Source organism: Thunnus thynnus, chromosome 6, assembly GCF_963924715.1.
Source record: "Thunnus thynnus chromosome 6, fThuThy2.1, whole genome shotgun sequence".
In the NCBI taxonomy this organism is placed as follows: Eukaryota; Metazoa; Chordata; class Actinopteri; order Scombriformes; family Scombridae; genus Thunnus; species Thunnus thynnus.
Genome location: NC_089522.1, coordinates 13,117,769 through 13,134,458, shown reverse-complemented (window position 1 = coordinate 13,134,458; position 16,690 = coordinate 13,117,769). Strand labels below are relative to the sequence as shown.

General features: G+C 42.6%; 1 protein-coding gene across 9 annotated transcripts in view; it reads left to right on the top strand.

The window, feature by feature from the left end:
• Positions 1-16,690, top strand: part of prdm16 (PR domain containing 16) — a 190,803-nt gene that overhangs the window by 36,157 nt on the left and 137,956 nt on the right. Inside the window, exon 1 of one of the 9 annotated variants that reach the window (XM_067591824.1) lies at positions 12,347-12,480. The exons of the other annotated variants lie outside the window; for them this stretch is intronic. Coding sequence (XP_067447925.1) covers positions 12,468-12,480 — 13 coding nt within the window. The 5' untranslated portion in view covers positions 12,347-12,467. Of the gene's footprint in view, positions 1-12,346; positions 12,481-16,690 lie in introns of those variants that run through there. 9 annotated transcript variants of the gene reach the window in all.

The window sequence follows — 16,690 nt, the reverse complement described above, 5'->3', positions numbered from 1 at the left end:
GGGCAAAAATGAGAAAAGCCTCCAAGAGCCCAGTGGCATCAAAGCGATTATTGGCTGTGCAGGTACCCCCCCCCCCCCTCCTCCTCCTCCTCCTCCTCCAATTCTGCCCCACCCTCGTCCTCTCTCCTCTTATCAGGCTAATTGAAGACAAGCTCTTTGAGACGGATGCACAATAGGGCCAACGGTAGAGTGGCATTTGAGACTCAACGGGTGGACCGGAGAAAGGGAGATGCCGGGGTATTCTATAAGCACCCCCACCCACCTCCTCGTCTAAATCCCTTTCTCTGTCTTTCTTTTATCCCATGGCGTCTCATTCAGCGCCCTACTTGACATAGCTCGACCTCTGAACCCAGAGTTTATGAACTGAAGCAGCAGCTATTTATTTGGTGTGGGACTAATGTGTGGCCGCACCATTGTGCAGAGATTTGGAGCAATGTTAGCATTGTGTTTGAGTTGCTGTGTGTGCTTGGATAAGCTGGTGGTCAGCAGACGTTGGTGCTAATACCATTTCAAGACCGCTGACAGCTGGGGTTGACTGAATCAGAAAACCAATAAAGTTATGGCAAAAAGGACAAACCCAACACATTTTTTCCTCGAATAGGTTTACTCTTCCTCCAGGATTGGTAGACATATTTGTTTTAACTTTGAACCCAAAATCTGTATCTTCTTTCAAAACAGTTCAAGAGCAGGTCTTCTATTTTTAGGTGGGCGTAAGCAGAATGTAGGTGAGGAAAACATGCACATAGGCACCTGCCTTTTTTGAAAAAGTGGAATGCTTTGCGCCCTTCTGTCACTTTGAGGAAATGCAAGCCTCCACCCACTCAGTAAACAGTGGTAATCTTTATAAAAAGATCAGTATTCATCATTCATAGTTTCAAGGGTGAAATTGTGATATCCTCCTCCGCGACCATTTATCGAAATCTTCCCGTGCCCACGAAGTCGAGGTTATCGAGTCAGGATTATAAATCTAATTCAACAGGTAACAATACATTTTTCGCTTCTTAACTCATGTAAAAAAAGGTGTAGGTGGGGTTGCCTAACACTGTATGAGCCTATCCTGAGACAAAAAGATGAAATCAATAAGATAGATACCTTAAAATGTCAAAGTCACTGATAAACAAGCTGCGGCCTGTCTTTGTGCTACAGTACCTGCTTGTGTTTATGTGTAGGTGTGTGTGTGCGTTAAGGAAACAGGTTAGGTTTTGAAGTGGTTGCGTTGTAGCAGTCTCTTTGGAGGACATGCAGCTCCAAGCAAACACAGATCTCTGCTTAAACAAACAAGGGAGGACAGGAGAGCAAGACTAATGATGGGATCCACACAGCTTCCATACACATGTATAGACACACACACACGTACAAAGATGCAGGTATACACTCATAAACTCTCTAGAGCAAAGACGAGAGGAATTTGTCCCCCGGAAGAGGAGTGTCGTAGAGCGGTGATTTGTACAAGAGGATGAAAAGACGGAAAAGTTCCTTTCTCTGTTTTTCAACACATCCCACCTCTTTTTATTCACTTCCGCATGTTTAAAATTCAAACCTGTATCTGTATAATCATGCACTATTTTGATACAAATTTAAAATCTTTTTGTGTGTTATCAATATTGTGTTTTTGTTGCTATGTGCTCGGTATAGCCTGCATTTGTGTGTACGTGTGTGTGTGTGTGTGTGTCTACACGTGCGCGCGTTCACGCCTGCCTTAGCGCCCTGATGGCATTGTGCAGCAGAGTCCTTGACAGAAGTGAATTAATCAGACCCCTCTGGCCCATTTGTCTCTATTTGGGGGGCTAATTGGAAAAGAAGCAGGTGTTAATAGAGAAGGGAGAGAGCCATAGTAAGAGTGTGTGTTTCTTGTGTGTGTGTGTGTGTGTGTGTGTGTGTGTGTATGTGTGTGCACGCGTGTAATAGAAGTCTCAGAGCTAAGTTAACCAGACTTAATTAGGCTTGTTCAGGCTCCAGCCAACCTTACATCTTTCTCTCTGCTTATCTGAGGTGAAGGCGATGCAGCGAGCGAGAGAGATGGAGGGATGTGGGGGAGGAATTGAGGACTGCAGTCGGGCCTCTTGTGTGTTGGCTGGCTGCACTCTGGGAAAAAAAACGAAAAAAACAAAAAAAACATAAAACATGCAAAGTAAAGCATGAACATGTCCACACAGATGCCTGCAGTAAACCTACACAACCACACAAAAGTTGAATTTGTGATGCCGCCTGCTGTTTAGAGTGGGCACAGTGTGACGGACAAGGTTGCTTGTGTTGAGGATGGGAAACTCTGCTCCCCTCTCCGCAGATATTTACCTCCACTGCTGGTGTCTGGAATTGTTTGTTTGAGATGCTCAATTGCGAGTGTGTGGCAGGCCTGTGTCCTGTCCTGCGGGTAGCTGGCCATAAAGTTTGAACCTGTTTGGAAGCTCAATCAAAGGCCCCACTAGCTCGTTAGCTCCCTGCATATTTAGCTGTCTAAGTGATGTCAGCAAGTTTTAATGGACGGCAGCTTTTCTCAATTACGCAGGAGGGAGGCAAGCAAACTGTATCCAGTGTTATATGTGTATGTGTGTGTGTGTGTGTGTGTGTGTGTGTGTGTATGAGAGCGTGTGTGTGTTTGATGTGGTGTTTACTCAGTTGAAAGCTGTCTCCTGTGTGGTCTCGCCACAGAGTTATCCCCCTCCAGATCACACACACACGCTCACCTGAGGCAGTGTACGTATGTTTGTTGTGCCCAAGTGTGTGTGCATGTCTTCATGGAGACGAGTAGGTGTAGCTTCAACACATGACGCATCTTTATGATTTTTTCGGGGTGCACGGCTCTTCCCACCAATGTCCGGTATACACTCGTGTGCACACAACACATCCACATATACAGAGATTCAAGACATAAACAAACAACAAAATCTTCCATAATATTTAGATATATCCCTACACACACACACAACTCCAGACACGTGGAAACTCATGTATATACACACACGAAGACACATTGTTCTTGCTTCTTTCCGTCTGGTTTTATATCTGTTTTTGTTTCAGTCTCACACACACTGAAGAGTTCGAGTATCTCAGCAGCTTTTGTGCTTCATCAGCCAGTCAGACAACCAATCTTCAATCTATCCATCCATCCATGGGGCCATGTGATATTGAACCTCAATTTGATACCGACCAATACGTGTTAACAGTATTGAGTATTGAAAATTAGCTCAAGTTGGCATTGCAATCTTCTTTACTTATGCTTTGATCAGAGAGTTTCTGTTTTAAATCATAATTCAAACATTTTAGACTGAATTTTATTTAAGTTTTCTTGTGTTTGGACAACAGTTTACATTTTGAGAGGTTTGGTTTATTTTGTTAGGTAAATACAATTAGGGTTCTGTAGAAAAGTATGTTTATTTTCCTCAAAGTAAAATATAGAAAAAAGAAATATTTTGGTGTTTGTATCATAACTCGAGTGTTGTATTGGCAGCAGTATCAAAAAAATGTTTTAAACAATACCCAGTCTTAACTATCCATTGATACATCCATCTATCTGCCAACCATCTGTTTATTACAGCCTTTCAAATTCTCTCATATATCTCTTCCTCTCCCTCTGTCCATCTCTTCATTCTTCCCTCCTTCCACACTTCCATCTGCTAAAGTTGGTTGCAGCCAATTTCATCGACATGAGTTGACCACAGGCAGTACTTCATTGACTAAAGTAGAGCAAGCTGTGAAGGAGCAGTGTTATTTATGTATATTATTACATATTTATTTATTTGAGGAAAGTTTTGTCTAAAATATTCAAAGCTCATATGTGTGCTTATGTGTGTGTGTGTGTGTGTGTGTGTGTTTGTGTGTGTGTCAAAGGGTGTGTTAATGTGGTAAAATATGCATCTATGTGAACATTCTGCCCTCCTGAACCTGGGATGCCCCCTGACAAACACACACACACACACACACACACACACACCAGTCAGAGGTGGGATGGCTGCAGGCGAGGAGGCAGGTCGGCAGCGATTAGAGGGGCTGTGTGTGTAATGGTTGCCATGTGCGGACCCATCTCATCCACCATTACACACACACACACGGCGCCCACCTCCCGAATCCCTCCAAGATACCGTACACTTTTAAAAACATTAGCCACTAATGCTTTAATGCCCTCGCGTCGACGTGGGGTTTGACTGGAGCTAAAATGGCAGACACAGAGGAATGCTGGCTTGTGTTTGCTCAGTGTATGAGGAAGGGCTCCGGCTTACTTTTGATTCAAAAATGATGGCTGCTTTAGCCCAGCTGCATTCTCCTCAAAACATGTCATGGATGCATTAAACACAACAATACAGTCCATTTTTTTTATGCTTGGTAGTATAAACTTGTTTATCTTTACTTTTTGTAGTTACTATTGCATTCTTGAGTCATTTTCAATACATTTACATTGCACATGCTGGAGCACAATTTTCTTTGGTTTAGATCATTAATCACAGGCCTCCATGCAAAATGCCGACCTGCGTGGATATTTACATGAGAATGGCGGGGCCATGCTGCCGAGCCAGTAATGACTAACGAACGCTGGGGCATGGCTAGTGGCCTGTCTCTGGAGCGTGCCAGGTGTTTGTTCCAGGCCAGCCTGCATGAAAAGCAGCGTCTGACCTTGGGACGGGTGGCTGAAACCTGAGTTGCCTCCACCACATCTAAAAGTTGGGCACCTGAAAAAAAAGCTCCTCCCCTCTGCACCCTCCTGTTTGTTTGTTCGCTCTTTCTCTCCTCTGTACCTGTCGTTCCACCCTCCATGATGTCGGGGGGGGAAAAAAAAAAAAAAAAAAAAAAAAGTGGAAAGTACCAGGACCCTCCTACTGTGTCTCCTCCCTCTTCTCCTCCCACCTCCACTGTAAGCACATTCAGAACCTTTGGTCATTGGACGCTGAACAGCTTCCTTGTCTGTGAGCTGGGTGAATGTAAACACAACCAGAGAGGGCGCAAAAACAAAAGTGTTATTGCGAGGGATTCATTGTGTCAACATCTTAGCTGGTGAGCTCCGTAAGGGAAAAGGGGGCACAGTCTAGACTATTTACTGACAAAGGGAGCGGCGTACAAGGGAGTTATTTAATGTACAGTTCACCTTTACATGCACCCGGTTAACTAATCAGTAAAAGAAACATTTTTGTCACGGAAGGGTGCTGAGATCCTCCCCTTAGGTTTCTTACAGTGATGTCGCTGTGCAGATGTATCACATTCACGAGACGGGTATGAAAAAACACATTGTTCCCCCAAGAGTTTAGGAGAGCAGGAAATTGATGTAGAAGACAAGGTCTTAATGTTAGCCGCTGTGAATATTGGCATTGAGGAGTTGAAGCTGTTCAGGTATCACAGACTTCAGCTGGTACATTTGCTAAACATTGTTGGTCTCTGTTTGTCAGAAAGTAGCATTCCTTGAAACATGAATGCTGTTCTTGAGCTCGTTCCTGGAAGGAAGGGCAGTGAGATAGACATCTGCATAGAGAGAAACTCCACCCGACCTACAACACACAGTAAGACACATAAAAACACGTCAGAATGAGTAAGGTCTGGGCAAGAACCACCGACAGCACATGCTTTACTGGAGCTGTCATTGCAGTTAAACTGTTAGAAGTAATTGTTTCTTGGATCTTGATTAGTAATTTGGGGAAAAAGGGTGATAATGAGACTGTCGGTAAATCAGCACTTGAATGCAATTAGCAGAATTAGATTGAGGCTAATATAGACATAGCAAGGTGCTCAGCCGGTTAGTCAATAGAATAGACTGACTTCTCCTGCAATGTCTGTAGCTGAATAAACTGGTGTGTTTACCCATGAAGCCAATAATGTGTCACACCTGGTAATGGTAGATAGATAAAAAGATAGATAGAAGATAAAAAATAGTGAAGTAACAGCAGATATTTGTGTCACTTGTGAGCAGCTTAACTTCAAACTATTATTTACTGAAAGATTGTAGTAAAAGCTGCAAAATAGAGAGCTGTGTTCTTTGCATTTCCACTTTTCTCAGAGTTTATTGGGCTTACGTTCTCTCCAATGGACACCTTCAGGTTTCCGTAACATAACTTTTAATAGATTTAGCGAGTGAACTTCTCACCTCTCCTCTGATCTCTCTCCAGTTTGCTCTAATCTATCACTGTGAAGCCTTTAAACATTGACCAAGTAGGGATCAACTCGATCAATATGGAAAGCGCTCCCTCTTTCTCTCCTTCTTTGTTTGGCTCTGTTTCTCTCTCCGTCTCTCTCTCCTTCACACTTGACTTGTCCCCTGGGTGTAGCAGATTAATAATGCTAGTTCTTTTACCATTCAGTGGAATGCAGAAGGAGAATTGTATAGAGGTCCTTAATGAACTGGGTGGCCGATGTTGGCCTCAACACCAATTAACACAGCTTTTAATTATGGCTCTAATCAGTGCAGCTGATGGCGAGAGCCCCTGCAACCCTGAATACAAGTGCCCTGCTGAGACATGCAGATGCACACAAGCACATGCACACACTCTGACTGCTGAAATACAAAAAAAAAAAAAAAAAAAGAGCTTAATGAGAGGGGAAATGTGTTAATTCCGAGATTCCCCCATTCCTTACCCAGCTTCCTCACTCATTTATTGTTTTATTGTTGACCCTAGACCTGTCTGACCTTACTAAAGAGGGCTGAAAACATATCTGGCCCCAAAATAGTCCAAACACTTTTTATTTAGAATCTCTAAGTCAGCGAGTCAAGGGTACACGCTGCCGCCATCCAAAAACATGAAGCAACAGGAAGAGAATGTCTACTGGAGTAGTTTGCCAACTTCCCAAGCTGAGGGAAAAATTGGTATTTTTATTATGAAGAGAGGACGATGACTGTTTGACTTAGAGCTCATAGAAAAGTTCATTTCTGTGAAAGGGGAAAAGGCAGAAGAGACAAGCGACAGACAGAGGTAACAAAGAGGTCAGTTATTAGCATGATTCCCTGAACATAAAGAACTATTTTTGTCTTAAAGCTTAGTTTGCCTGATTTCAGTTTCAGTGTTTTTAGCAGCTGTCTAAGAAAGGGAACGGCTGCCAGCTACAGTGCTTGACTCTAGTAATAGGGATGGAAGTTAAGCTCTTGAGAGTGTAAGTGCTGCTCTGGAATCAGTTTGACTTTTTGGATCAGACTCTCAGCAGGGCCTGGAAAGGACTCTAGATCAGCAACCCTCCCACTTCTCTGAAATATTACAGAAGAAAATGTAATTTTTGGCAAAGATGAGAAAACAAGTAGTAATCACAGCTCTCTCCCATATGCATTTGATTTAATCCAGTTATGCATGTATTGTAACACTTGGGCACACTGCATGTTTAAGTGGTGAAGTATAAAAAGTTAAACAGCTTGCTGATCGTCATGTTGAAACACAATGCTCCATGCTAGAGGAGGTCAAACATCTGTCAGTCTTCCTGTTGAGCTACAGAAAGTTTACTAAGAGCTGTAAGAGTCGGTGTATGCCTTTTTTAGGTATCTACGCTACTGATGGAAAACAACATAAGCAGTATGTGCCAGAGTGTGACGTTGTGAGCACAAGTCATGTGGCACAATGGTTTCATTTGTTGGGTGTGTTTGCTTTTGCTCGCACATATGCAATGTATGCTGACTAGCATCGTTTCCTGTATGCATGTGTTTGTATGAGTCCAAGTTGTTTTGTGAAATGATGCCATATAAGGTCTCAGATCAAAAGCTGCAGTGGAGGAGCCAAGAGAATGAGCTTGTCTCATTTTCATCTGGCTGAGATCTCTATCCCAGCCATTTTTTTTTTTTTCCTGTGATTCCTTTATTCTCTGTCCTCATTATTTTCATCTCCATCTCTTTCTTTCGCCTGTGTCTTTTTTGCATATTCACTGGGAATTGTTAGCAAAGCTCACCTACTGTTTCCAATCAGCTGCCTTTGTAGAGCGCTGCACAGTGCCCCAATACCAGAACATGGCTCACACTGGCAACACACACACACACACACACACACACACACACACACACACACACACACACACACACATACACACAAAGGGGGGAAAAAACACTTTTGGAACATTTATAAGAATGCCTTTTCTCTATCCTTGCCTTTTCTTTCTCCCTCTGTCTCAACGCTGGCACAGATATTCATAGATACGCACACAGACATGCAATCTTGTGCACATACAGACAGCAAGATAGCAAAGCAGACAGAATGGCATTAAGAATGACAAATAGAGGGAGATAGATAGTAAAGTAGACAGACAGAGCCCAGAAAATGACCCTCTTTAAAGCCTGTTAGGAATCACAACCGTCAGCACACTTGGAACTGGCAAGGCAAGCTGTCGGAAAACAGCCCGTCTGTCCCTCAGTTCTCAAAAGCAGCCCTTCTTCTTCTCTTTCTCTTTCTGTCTCTCTCTTCCTTTCTGTGTCTTTTTGTCACTCTCCAACTTGGTTTTACTTCCTGTAACCCTGGTAGCCTTTATTCCTTTAACTGAGAGAATTAGTTTGTAGCTGCACTGCAGCTCCCGGTGCATTGTCTGGCTTTAGTGTCTAGTGTCCATGGTCCTTTTTTATGCTGTAGGCAGGGAAGGAGACTAAACTGGCTTTATTGCAGCTCTCTTCCTCTTCTTCACCTTTAGTTAAAATTAGATAGACAGAAATCAAGTCAAGCCAAGTCAGTGTTATTCATACGATCTGTACAACGTGACACTGTCTATCCTTAGATTCTCACTCCACACAGGAAAGAAACTGGAAGACACCTCAAAAAGAACATCAGAGGAAGAATCTCTCCTCTTCAAACACACAACGAAAGATACTGTACAAACTTAACAAAAGTATGTGTAGCAGAATCACAATATGGAGAAAAAGAATAGAAAGAAAAGTACAATATTAAGAAGATGAAGTGTAAAACAGTATTTAGTAAATATTAAGTGTGATAACTTAAAGAGCCTAAAGCAAAGTGTAGATAGACCCTAATAGAGACGATATACTACAGTACATTATAATATTACATTAATTGTTTTTGTCTTGGAACTAGTTCATATTTGTTGAGTCTTTATACAAACTGAGTAAGTTGATTTCAAAGCAGTCCTGATCTTTTCATCACCTGCTGTGTTTCATTATATCAGCTTGAATGTCTATAAGGCCTCGATGCTGACACAACACGCACCCCCCCACCCCCCCAAACTCCAACCCAAACCCCTCCACACACACACACACACACACACACACACATCTAACCTAATTAAAATGGCCTGGTTAAGCACCATGCGTCAGGGCCTAGCAGGGGTAGGTGTTAGGCATGTGGAGGAGGTGGGGGCGTTACGGGGTGGGGGCGCCCAAATCTCAACTTAAACGCAAAGAGATTAGACAACTTTTGCAAGATATTAGCTGTTCAAAAATGAGAAAAATGTCCCTAAGCCTCTTGTACAAGCGCTGGACCTGGTCAGACAAGGCCTGCTTTTGTTTCACAGACAGAGGCATGGAGCACTGTGTGATTAGTGTGTGTGTGTGTGTGTGTGTGTGTGTGTGTGTGTGTGATGGTGGGGAGTCATCTGGCCTGTGGTGTGTAGGATGAGGGGACAAGACTGATCCGGGCCAGTGTGTGTGTGCGGTGGCTGCGCAGCAATCAGACCAGGTATTAGCAGTCAGATTACAGGCTTCCCAACTTTCCACCCAAGTGCTGCAAAATACAGAAAGAGATAAAAATGGTTAATAGAGAAGAGACAGTGGAAGATAGACGGAGAGTAAGACAGATAGGACAGACAAAGATATGAGTAAACTTAATTACAATAAAGTAAATTTTTACAGTATGTGCAATTAAGCTGTTTACAGGATGATGTGACATCTCTGTGAATAATCCAAATAAACAATGACACATGATTATAGTGAGTATTGTATTTACATTCTTAAAAACAGAGTTTCATTACCAAATACACATGTATAACTTTACCAAATTCAGAGAAATGCAGTTAAGGTGAATACCGGTTCTGATTAGTATCTATAAATCACAATAAACATGAAATATGCTGCTTATGTTCCTGTGTTAAAGCTTACATTGGCTAAAAATCTAACTGTCCTAACATAGTAAGAGTGTGGTGTTAACACGAGGCAGGCGGTTATTTGTCGGTCAGACTTGTAAGGCCTTCAGGACAGATGCTAAACATGATTCATCTCAGAAAATTAAATCTGGAGAACAGATGATGAGCAAACATGGATTTTTAAACAGAATGATCTGTATGAGTGACCTTCGTTTAACAGATGCTGGTTATGATGGTTTGTTTGTAATCTTGGGCAACTAAATGTTTTCAAATGTCCAGCTACATTTTTCAAAGATACCCACTATCTTAAATGTAAGTGCACACATCTAAATGATTGAGCCTAAAACACTAAGATGCCAAGCTGATGTTTGGCTTGAACTCAAGGACTACAGCTGACTATTTTCATAATCAATTAATGTTCAGATTTTTTTCCAATTAACTGTTTGTTTAATCTAAAAAAAAGTCCAAAAGACTGAAAAATGGTGGCCACAAGTTCCCACAGCCTTCTTCAAACTGCATTTTTTCTGTCTGACCAACAGTCTAAAGATTTAAAATGTAGTGACGTAAAACAGTAAAAAGCAGCAATTTCTCACGTTTGAAAAGCTACAAACAGTAAATGTTCAGGATTTTTGCTTGATAAGCATAAATCAAATCAAAATCTTAGTGGATTACTTTTTATTGATCAACTACACAACCTATCGATTAATCATTTAATCATTTCAGCACTACCGGAGCATGCGTGTGTGTATATGTGCAGCCATACTGAGTGTGTTTTGGACACACTGTGAGTGTATTTGTCCACAGCAGTTAGTGTGTTGTTTTTTTTGTGGCGCTACAGAGAGAAAGAGGGGAGGGAGAAGGAGCGAGGGAAAGAAGAGGGGTATTTAATGAAGCCCTCGCTGTGTGATAAGGAGAGCCACCAGAGTCCCTGGTGTGTGACATGGCCTGGCCTCTGTCATCACAGAGCTCCTGTTGTGGCTGAGAAATATCCACCCCTCCCTCACCAGCACCTCCTTTCCCTCAACGCCAGCCCAGAGAGAGAGAGAGACAGACAGAGAGGGTTGGGGGGGACAGTCAGACAGACAGAAAGAGAGAGTCCAGACAGACGCCATGTGAGTGTGTGTCATATGGAACAGATTTAGTGCTAATGACCCCCCCCTCCCTCCCTTCACCCCTCATCTCGCCCCCCCCCCCCCCCCCCCCCCTGCTCTGTACCCACCCTCTGCCATCCATTCCACAAACCCCCACCCCACATCACTCTCTGGCCGGTATCATCCCTTCACAAGGAATGCTGGTCTGTTCCAGCTCCAGTGTCCCATGGCTTTACCCATCCAAGCACCCATTCACCCCTCTCACCCTCCCTCACTCCCCCCCCCCCCCCCCCCCGCTCCCCGGTCATCTCTTGCCAGAGCTGTGGACGTGAGACTTGCAATCGAGCTGACTCAAGTCATAAAAATAAGAACGCTGTGACGTGAACTTGACTACTGTGAGAAAGCAAAAAACATTCACGTGAGTAAGATATAGCCAGGCAGGCCTTGCATGGGCACACACTCTGAATATTTAATTTGTTGATTAACCAGTTAGTTGAATAATTATTTAAGATATTAAACAGTCAAACATTTGCTGAATACAGCTTCTCAAAACAATTTGAAGATGACATCATTTGGACTTGTTGTCTTGAATGGCTTGAAATGTGCACTAACGCCTTAACAGCTGCCCCCCGTTTACTCTGACAAACTCAAGACTGGACTTGGAGTTGTCTCAAATGCCCCCAAAAATTCTTAAAAACAGCCTTGTCTCCTGTCTTGTCACCAGAAAAAACAAAGATCACCACATGTGGGTGGGTGCAGCGTTTGGTGGTGGAGGGAGAAGATATTTTGTCAGGTTAAGATGGGTGAGGAAAATTAGTGGTGGATCAGTGACAGGTAAAGGAAGGATTAGAAGAAAGTATCCAGAGGAGACCGTGTTGAAAAGTCTTAAAGAAAATGTGAAAAAGTGTCGACAGAACGTGGATTTCACCTGGAAGTGCTGCTCTCACAAGCTCATGACGGCTTTCACATGAGCTGAATAACCCCACTTCACTTCAAGTCTTAGAAGTCACGTTTCCACTGTTTTAGCATAAAAAGTATCAAGACAGATGACGACGTTCAGGCTCTCAGCACCTTTCAAACGTGTGGCGGTTGTTGGAGTGTCCACCACTTTAGGACTTGACCTCGACATCGACCTTCACCCAGCCCATCGGCGCCCTGCACTTCCCCTATCTCTGTCACATTGACACTGGCATTCTTTCACGTTAGCGCATCGCAGCGCCGGAGATAGGCCTGCCAGACACCCCCTGTGCTCTCCTAGTATCTGTGTCACACACACACACACACACACACACACACACACACACACACACACACGGTTAATTGGTAACTAGAGTTTATGAGTAGCCGCAAACTTATAGTTCGACCACGCTGTAGCGAGAAGACGCATGAGATAATATGTCGGCTTTTGGTGAGTTATGATCTCATATGTGAGTGTTTGGGAAGTATGTTTGAAGTGTGGCGCTGTGTGAGATTAGTGTGGTTGCTTGTGGCGTTTTTGAAGTTAAGGTTGTATTGTGATGGTGTCGTTTTCGTCTGAAGGCGGTGTTTGCTGAGAAACCATCCTTTGTTTAAATGTGGACGACTTTGGACAACGCGAAATATCTGCTGCTGTGTTAGTGAGCGTCTGAGTGGGAATGAATGTTATTTTGCATGCAGCTCACTAGCTCTTTCTCCTGTAGCTAAATGCTAACATTTACAATTGCCTCACATAACCGATAATCCTTTACTTTTTTCCTTCACTGAACCTAATCCACATTTATTGCACAATAATTCAACAAGGTTTTCTTTAGAGCGAGGTTATTTTGTCCCTTTTGACTCTTCAGTCAATATCAATAAAGTGGTCTAGTTATCTATTTTACCCTCCTTCAACAACTAGGAGATCAATACTCATCTGTCATGGTTTCACCCACTGAATGTTATCGCTTGTGCTGGAGATTAGCCCGTTGTAGCATCTTATCCTGACATTTTCTGTTATCCTGAGTTATGTAGGTTAGAAGGAGAGGTCTATCTCAGAGCTTTCCAGGCTATACTTGCCCAACAGCCTCATACTGAATAAATCATGTTTAGAGAGTTGCAGAGCACAATTTTCTTTGTTAAACCTTAAATGTGATTTTTCATATTTGCAAAAATACTTTTTGTCTATGTAATCTCTCTCATCATCTTCTATATCTTATAAAGTAATTTCTAAGTAATTTTATGATGTTTTTCCACAATATTTTTTCTTATTACACTCTGTGGAACAAATCGTCTCTTTACTTTTTTTTTTACTTTGTCTGTTTGATGTTTCAAAAAACAGCTCTGTTGTTCCTTCTGTATTCTAACACACGTATTTTTGTCTGCTGTGAACAATACATGTATCATATACAATATCAATACATTTTCTCCTTTCTATGTCGCTGTGTTTTACTCTTGGTCCCGGCTCTGTAGACGTGTTATTCTGTGTTATCTGTTTTGTATTTCATGTTATTTTCCTCCTATTTCCTCCTTTCCACGGTATCTTATCTGGCAGCTGACCTAAACACCACTGAATTAAAAAAAAAAAAAAAAGAAGTCCCTTGTTAACATGGGACCTTTTCTGTGTCACACTGGCGTGGAGGGTCATCCATATCCCAGACTGTCACAGGACCCAAGCAGGTCCATCCTTCATCCCTTTCTCATCCTTCAAGTCCTGACCACTCTCCTCCATCTGTCTGTCAGGCCAGGACTTGACCTCTCACCTCTGCAGGCCCGCCCATCTTGTTACCCCTAACCCTCAGTTGATTGTCTCACTGACCAGCAATGGGTAATGTGTCTTTATCCTCGATTCTCCCTTGAAACTGAAAAATCTAGGACCCATTGTTCATGGAAAATGTTTGAAAGCCACCTTAAATTGTGAAAACAAAAATCAAGGTTCTCACAGTATTTAAAAACACAGGAAAGTATCCTTTATGAATGTGAAATAAATCACTTGCACTTGGTTGGATAGGGCAGTGGTAGTAGAACATAGGATCAGCTCAGATACACATGAGCAATTAGGAGTGTAAAAAATAATTAAAAGAAAGATAACAGTGTTATCTCACTTTTTCCCTTTTGAACACAGCAGCAGGACCTCAGCTACAACGTGGTCCTAAGTCGACTGACATACTGTTATTTTGTATGTGCGGAGGCTCACATGCCAGTCGGTCCTGCTCAACACATCTCAACACAAGTTTCAGAGTAAAGAGTAAAAAACCCTGAGAGCCAGCTTTTTATTATCATTCATAGGAACATCGTTCTCCTGGGGGCAATGACACCATTACAGAGGCGTATGAGAGTAAAACAGTGTAAAGTATATTCAAATTTCTTCCACCCTCTCCTCCATCCCCATTCCTCTCCTTTTCTTTCTATCTCTCCTTTTCTATCCCCGTCCTTGTACCTTGATTCCTGCTTAATGCCTAGACTGATGAGCCCAATTTGGACTGGTTCTACAGCCGGCCCAGTTTGATTAATGGCTCTAGGTGAGGTAGCATCAGCACTGCCTCGTCCTTGTTTCATCACGCACGCACACACACACGAACACACACACACACACACACACACACACACACACACACACACACACACACACACACATAGCCACTCAATGCCACTAGACCAGCCTTGTAATTGATGACAGAGTGCTAACCATTTGCAAGCCAAATGTGGAAGAGGGAGACAGAGCAAACTCTGCCTTTAACACCTTTCTACCTCCCACCCCCCTCTTTCTTTCTTTCTTTCTTTCTTTCTTTCTTTCTTTCTTTCTTTCTTTCTTTCTTTCTTTCTTTCTTTCTTTCCTTCTTTCTCTCTTTCTTTCTTTGTCTCCCTCTCTATCTGTCTATCTTTCCACCTCCTCTCACTGTCTGTGCACCCGCTCTTTTCATTAGGCATTTGTCACATTGATATGAAGGGCCAGGGCTGCATTGTGACATGCTCAGAAGGCAGTATAAATATTTGATTAGCCCTAATGGAAATCATCACAGCGCACTAATTGCGCCACACATTATCTGAGGTGCAGTATCAGCAGCGGACATCCCCTTTGATCCTCCCTCCATCTCCCCCTCTCCTCTTCCTTTAGCCCATCTCAGCCTCTCTTTCTTTTGTTTATGCAGTTTATTTTTGGTCATATGTCATTATCTGCCCCCACCCCCACCACCACCCCCCCTCCACCCCTCAGCCTTCCTGCCTTTTCTTGTCAGTAGCCTCTCTCTCGTCGTTGTTATCTCTCTCTCTCTCTCTCTCTCTCAATGCATACTGACGTCTCTATGTGCCCAGCCTCTCCTCACTGTACCGTATGTGTGTGTCTTCCATGTTTTCCTCTGGTGCCCTGTTTGCCCGTGTGTCCCTCTATGAAGTAGCTGAGGCTAAATAGCTGCAAGGGACACACACACAAATAGACACACACACAGGGGACCAGAGGACAATACTCAGAAGGGAAACCACATGCACATTTGTTTTACTCACCCTCATCTGCAGCTCATGATGTAGGACTATTACATGCGATACAGACAATAAATGATACCATAAAAATAATATAATTAGACCTAAATGAAACCAAATGAATGAATCAAAATCTCTGGTGTTGATTGGAATTACATGTTGGGACATCAAATCAAAGGTGATTGTGTGTGTGCTCATATTGTGGCCAAGAAGTCAGCCAACATCTGTCTTAAATAAGACTGTAAAAAAAAAAAGTCTTTGTTTTCTTTCCCAACTGTAGGGGGAACGTGTGAAAAATTGCCAAACAGTTGTAACATTAAAAAAGAAAAATCTATTAAAAAATTTATTATTTTAATCACATTTTTAAGCATTGAGTTGTTATTGCTCCAGTCAACACGCAGCTCAGTAACTGTGCACTTAACATCCTGACTACTAAACTCCTTGCCTTTATTTTGCTTGCTTTCTTTCAGTGATGCTTTGAATTTGGATAATATCTTTCTCTTTTTTTTAAATGTGTATCCTTTATTTGATAATGATCCTTTTTTTCTTAACATGTCCTTCCTTAACCCCCATCCTGTTTGTATTTACTTGTTGTTATTTACGGCGCGTCTCCTGCAAAGATCTGTGACATTGTTCGGTGTCGCTCCTCTTTTCTCTCTCTCACCCTCCCTCGGACGTTTCCATTTAGCCAAAGACAAAACAAGTTAATTAGATCGGAAGTGCGGGCCTATCAATGGGGAATCAGTATTCAAATCAAGACCTTGTCTGGACACAAACAGCAGGAAGCCAAACAAGACCCCGGCACTGCTGAATGGGAGGACGGGAAAAAGAGAGAGAGACAAGAAAGAGAGGGAGAGAGCAAGTGAGAGAGCCTGTGGTGTGGGGGGGCTCACATTGGCCAACACACACCGTTTAGGTGGTGGATCAATTGTTTTTCTGTGTTCCCTTTCATATCTGTGTATATTTGCATGTGTGCAACAGTATTTTCAGTGTTTCCTTGTACGCATATCAGTTCAAACTTGATGCTGTGATAACAATGAAGCATTTCAGTAATTCCCAGTTTGGTTTTGTGTGAAGCGAAGTTACCTTCATTTATTCCTTCTTCTTTATTCTCTTCTGTCTTATCATTTTATTGTATATCTCTGCATTGTAAATGAGACCACTGCTCCCTCAGCATATTCTCT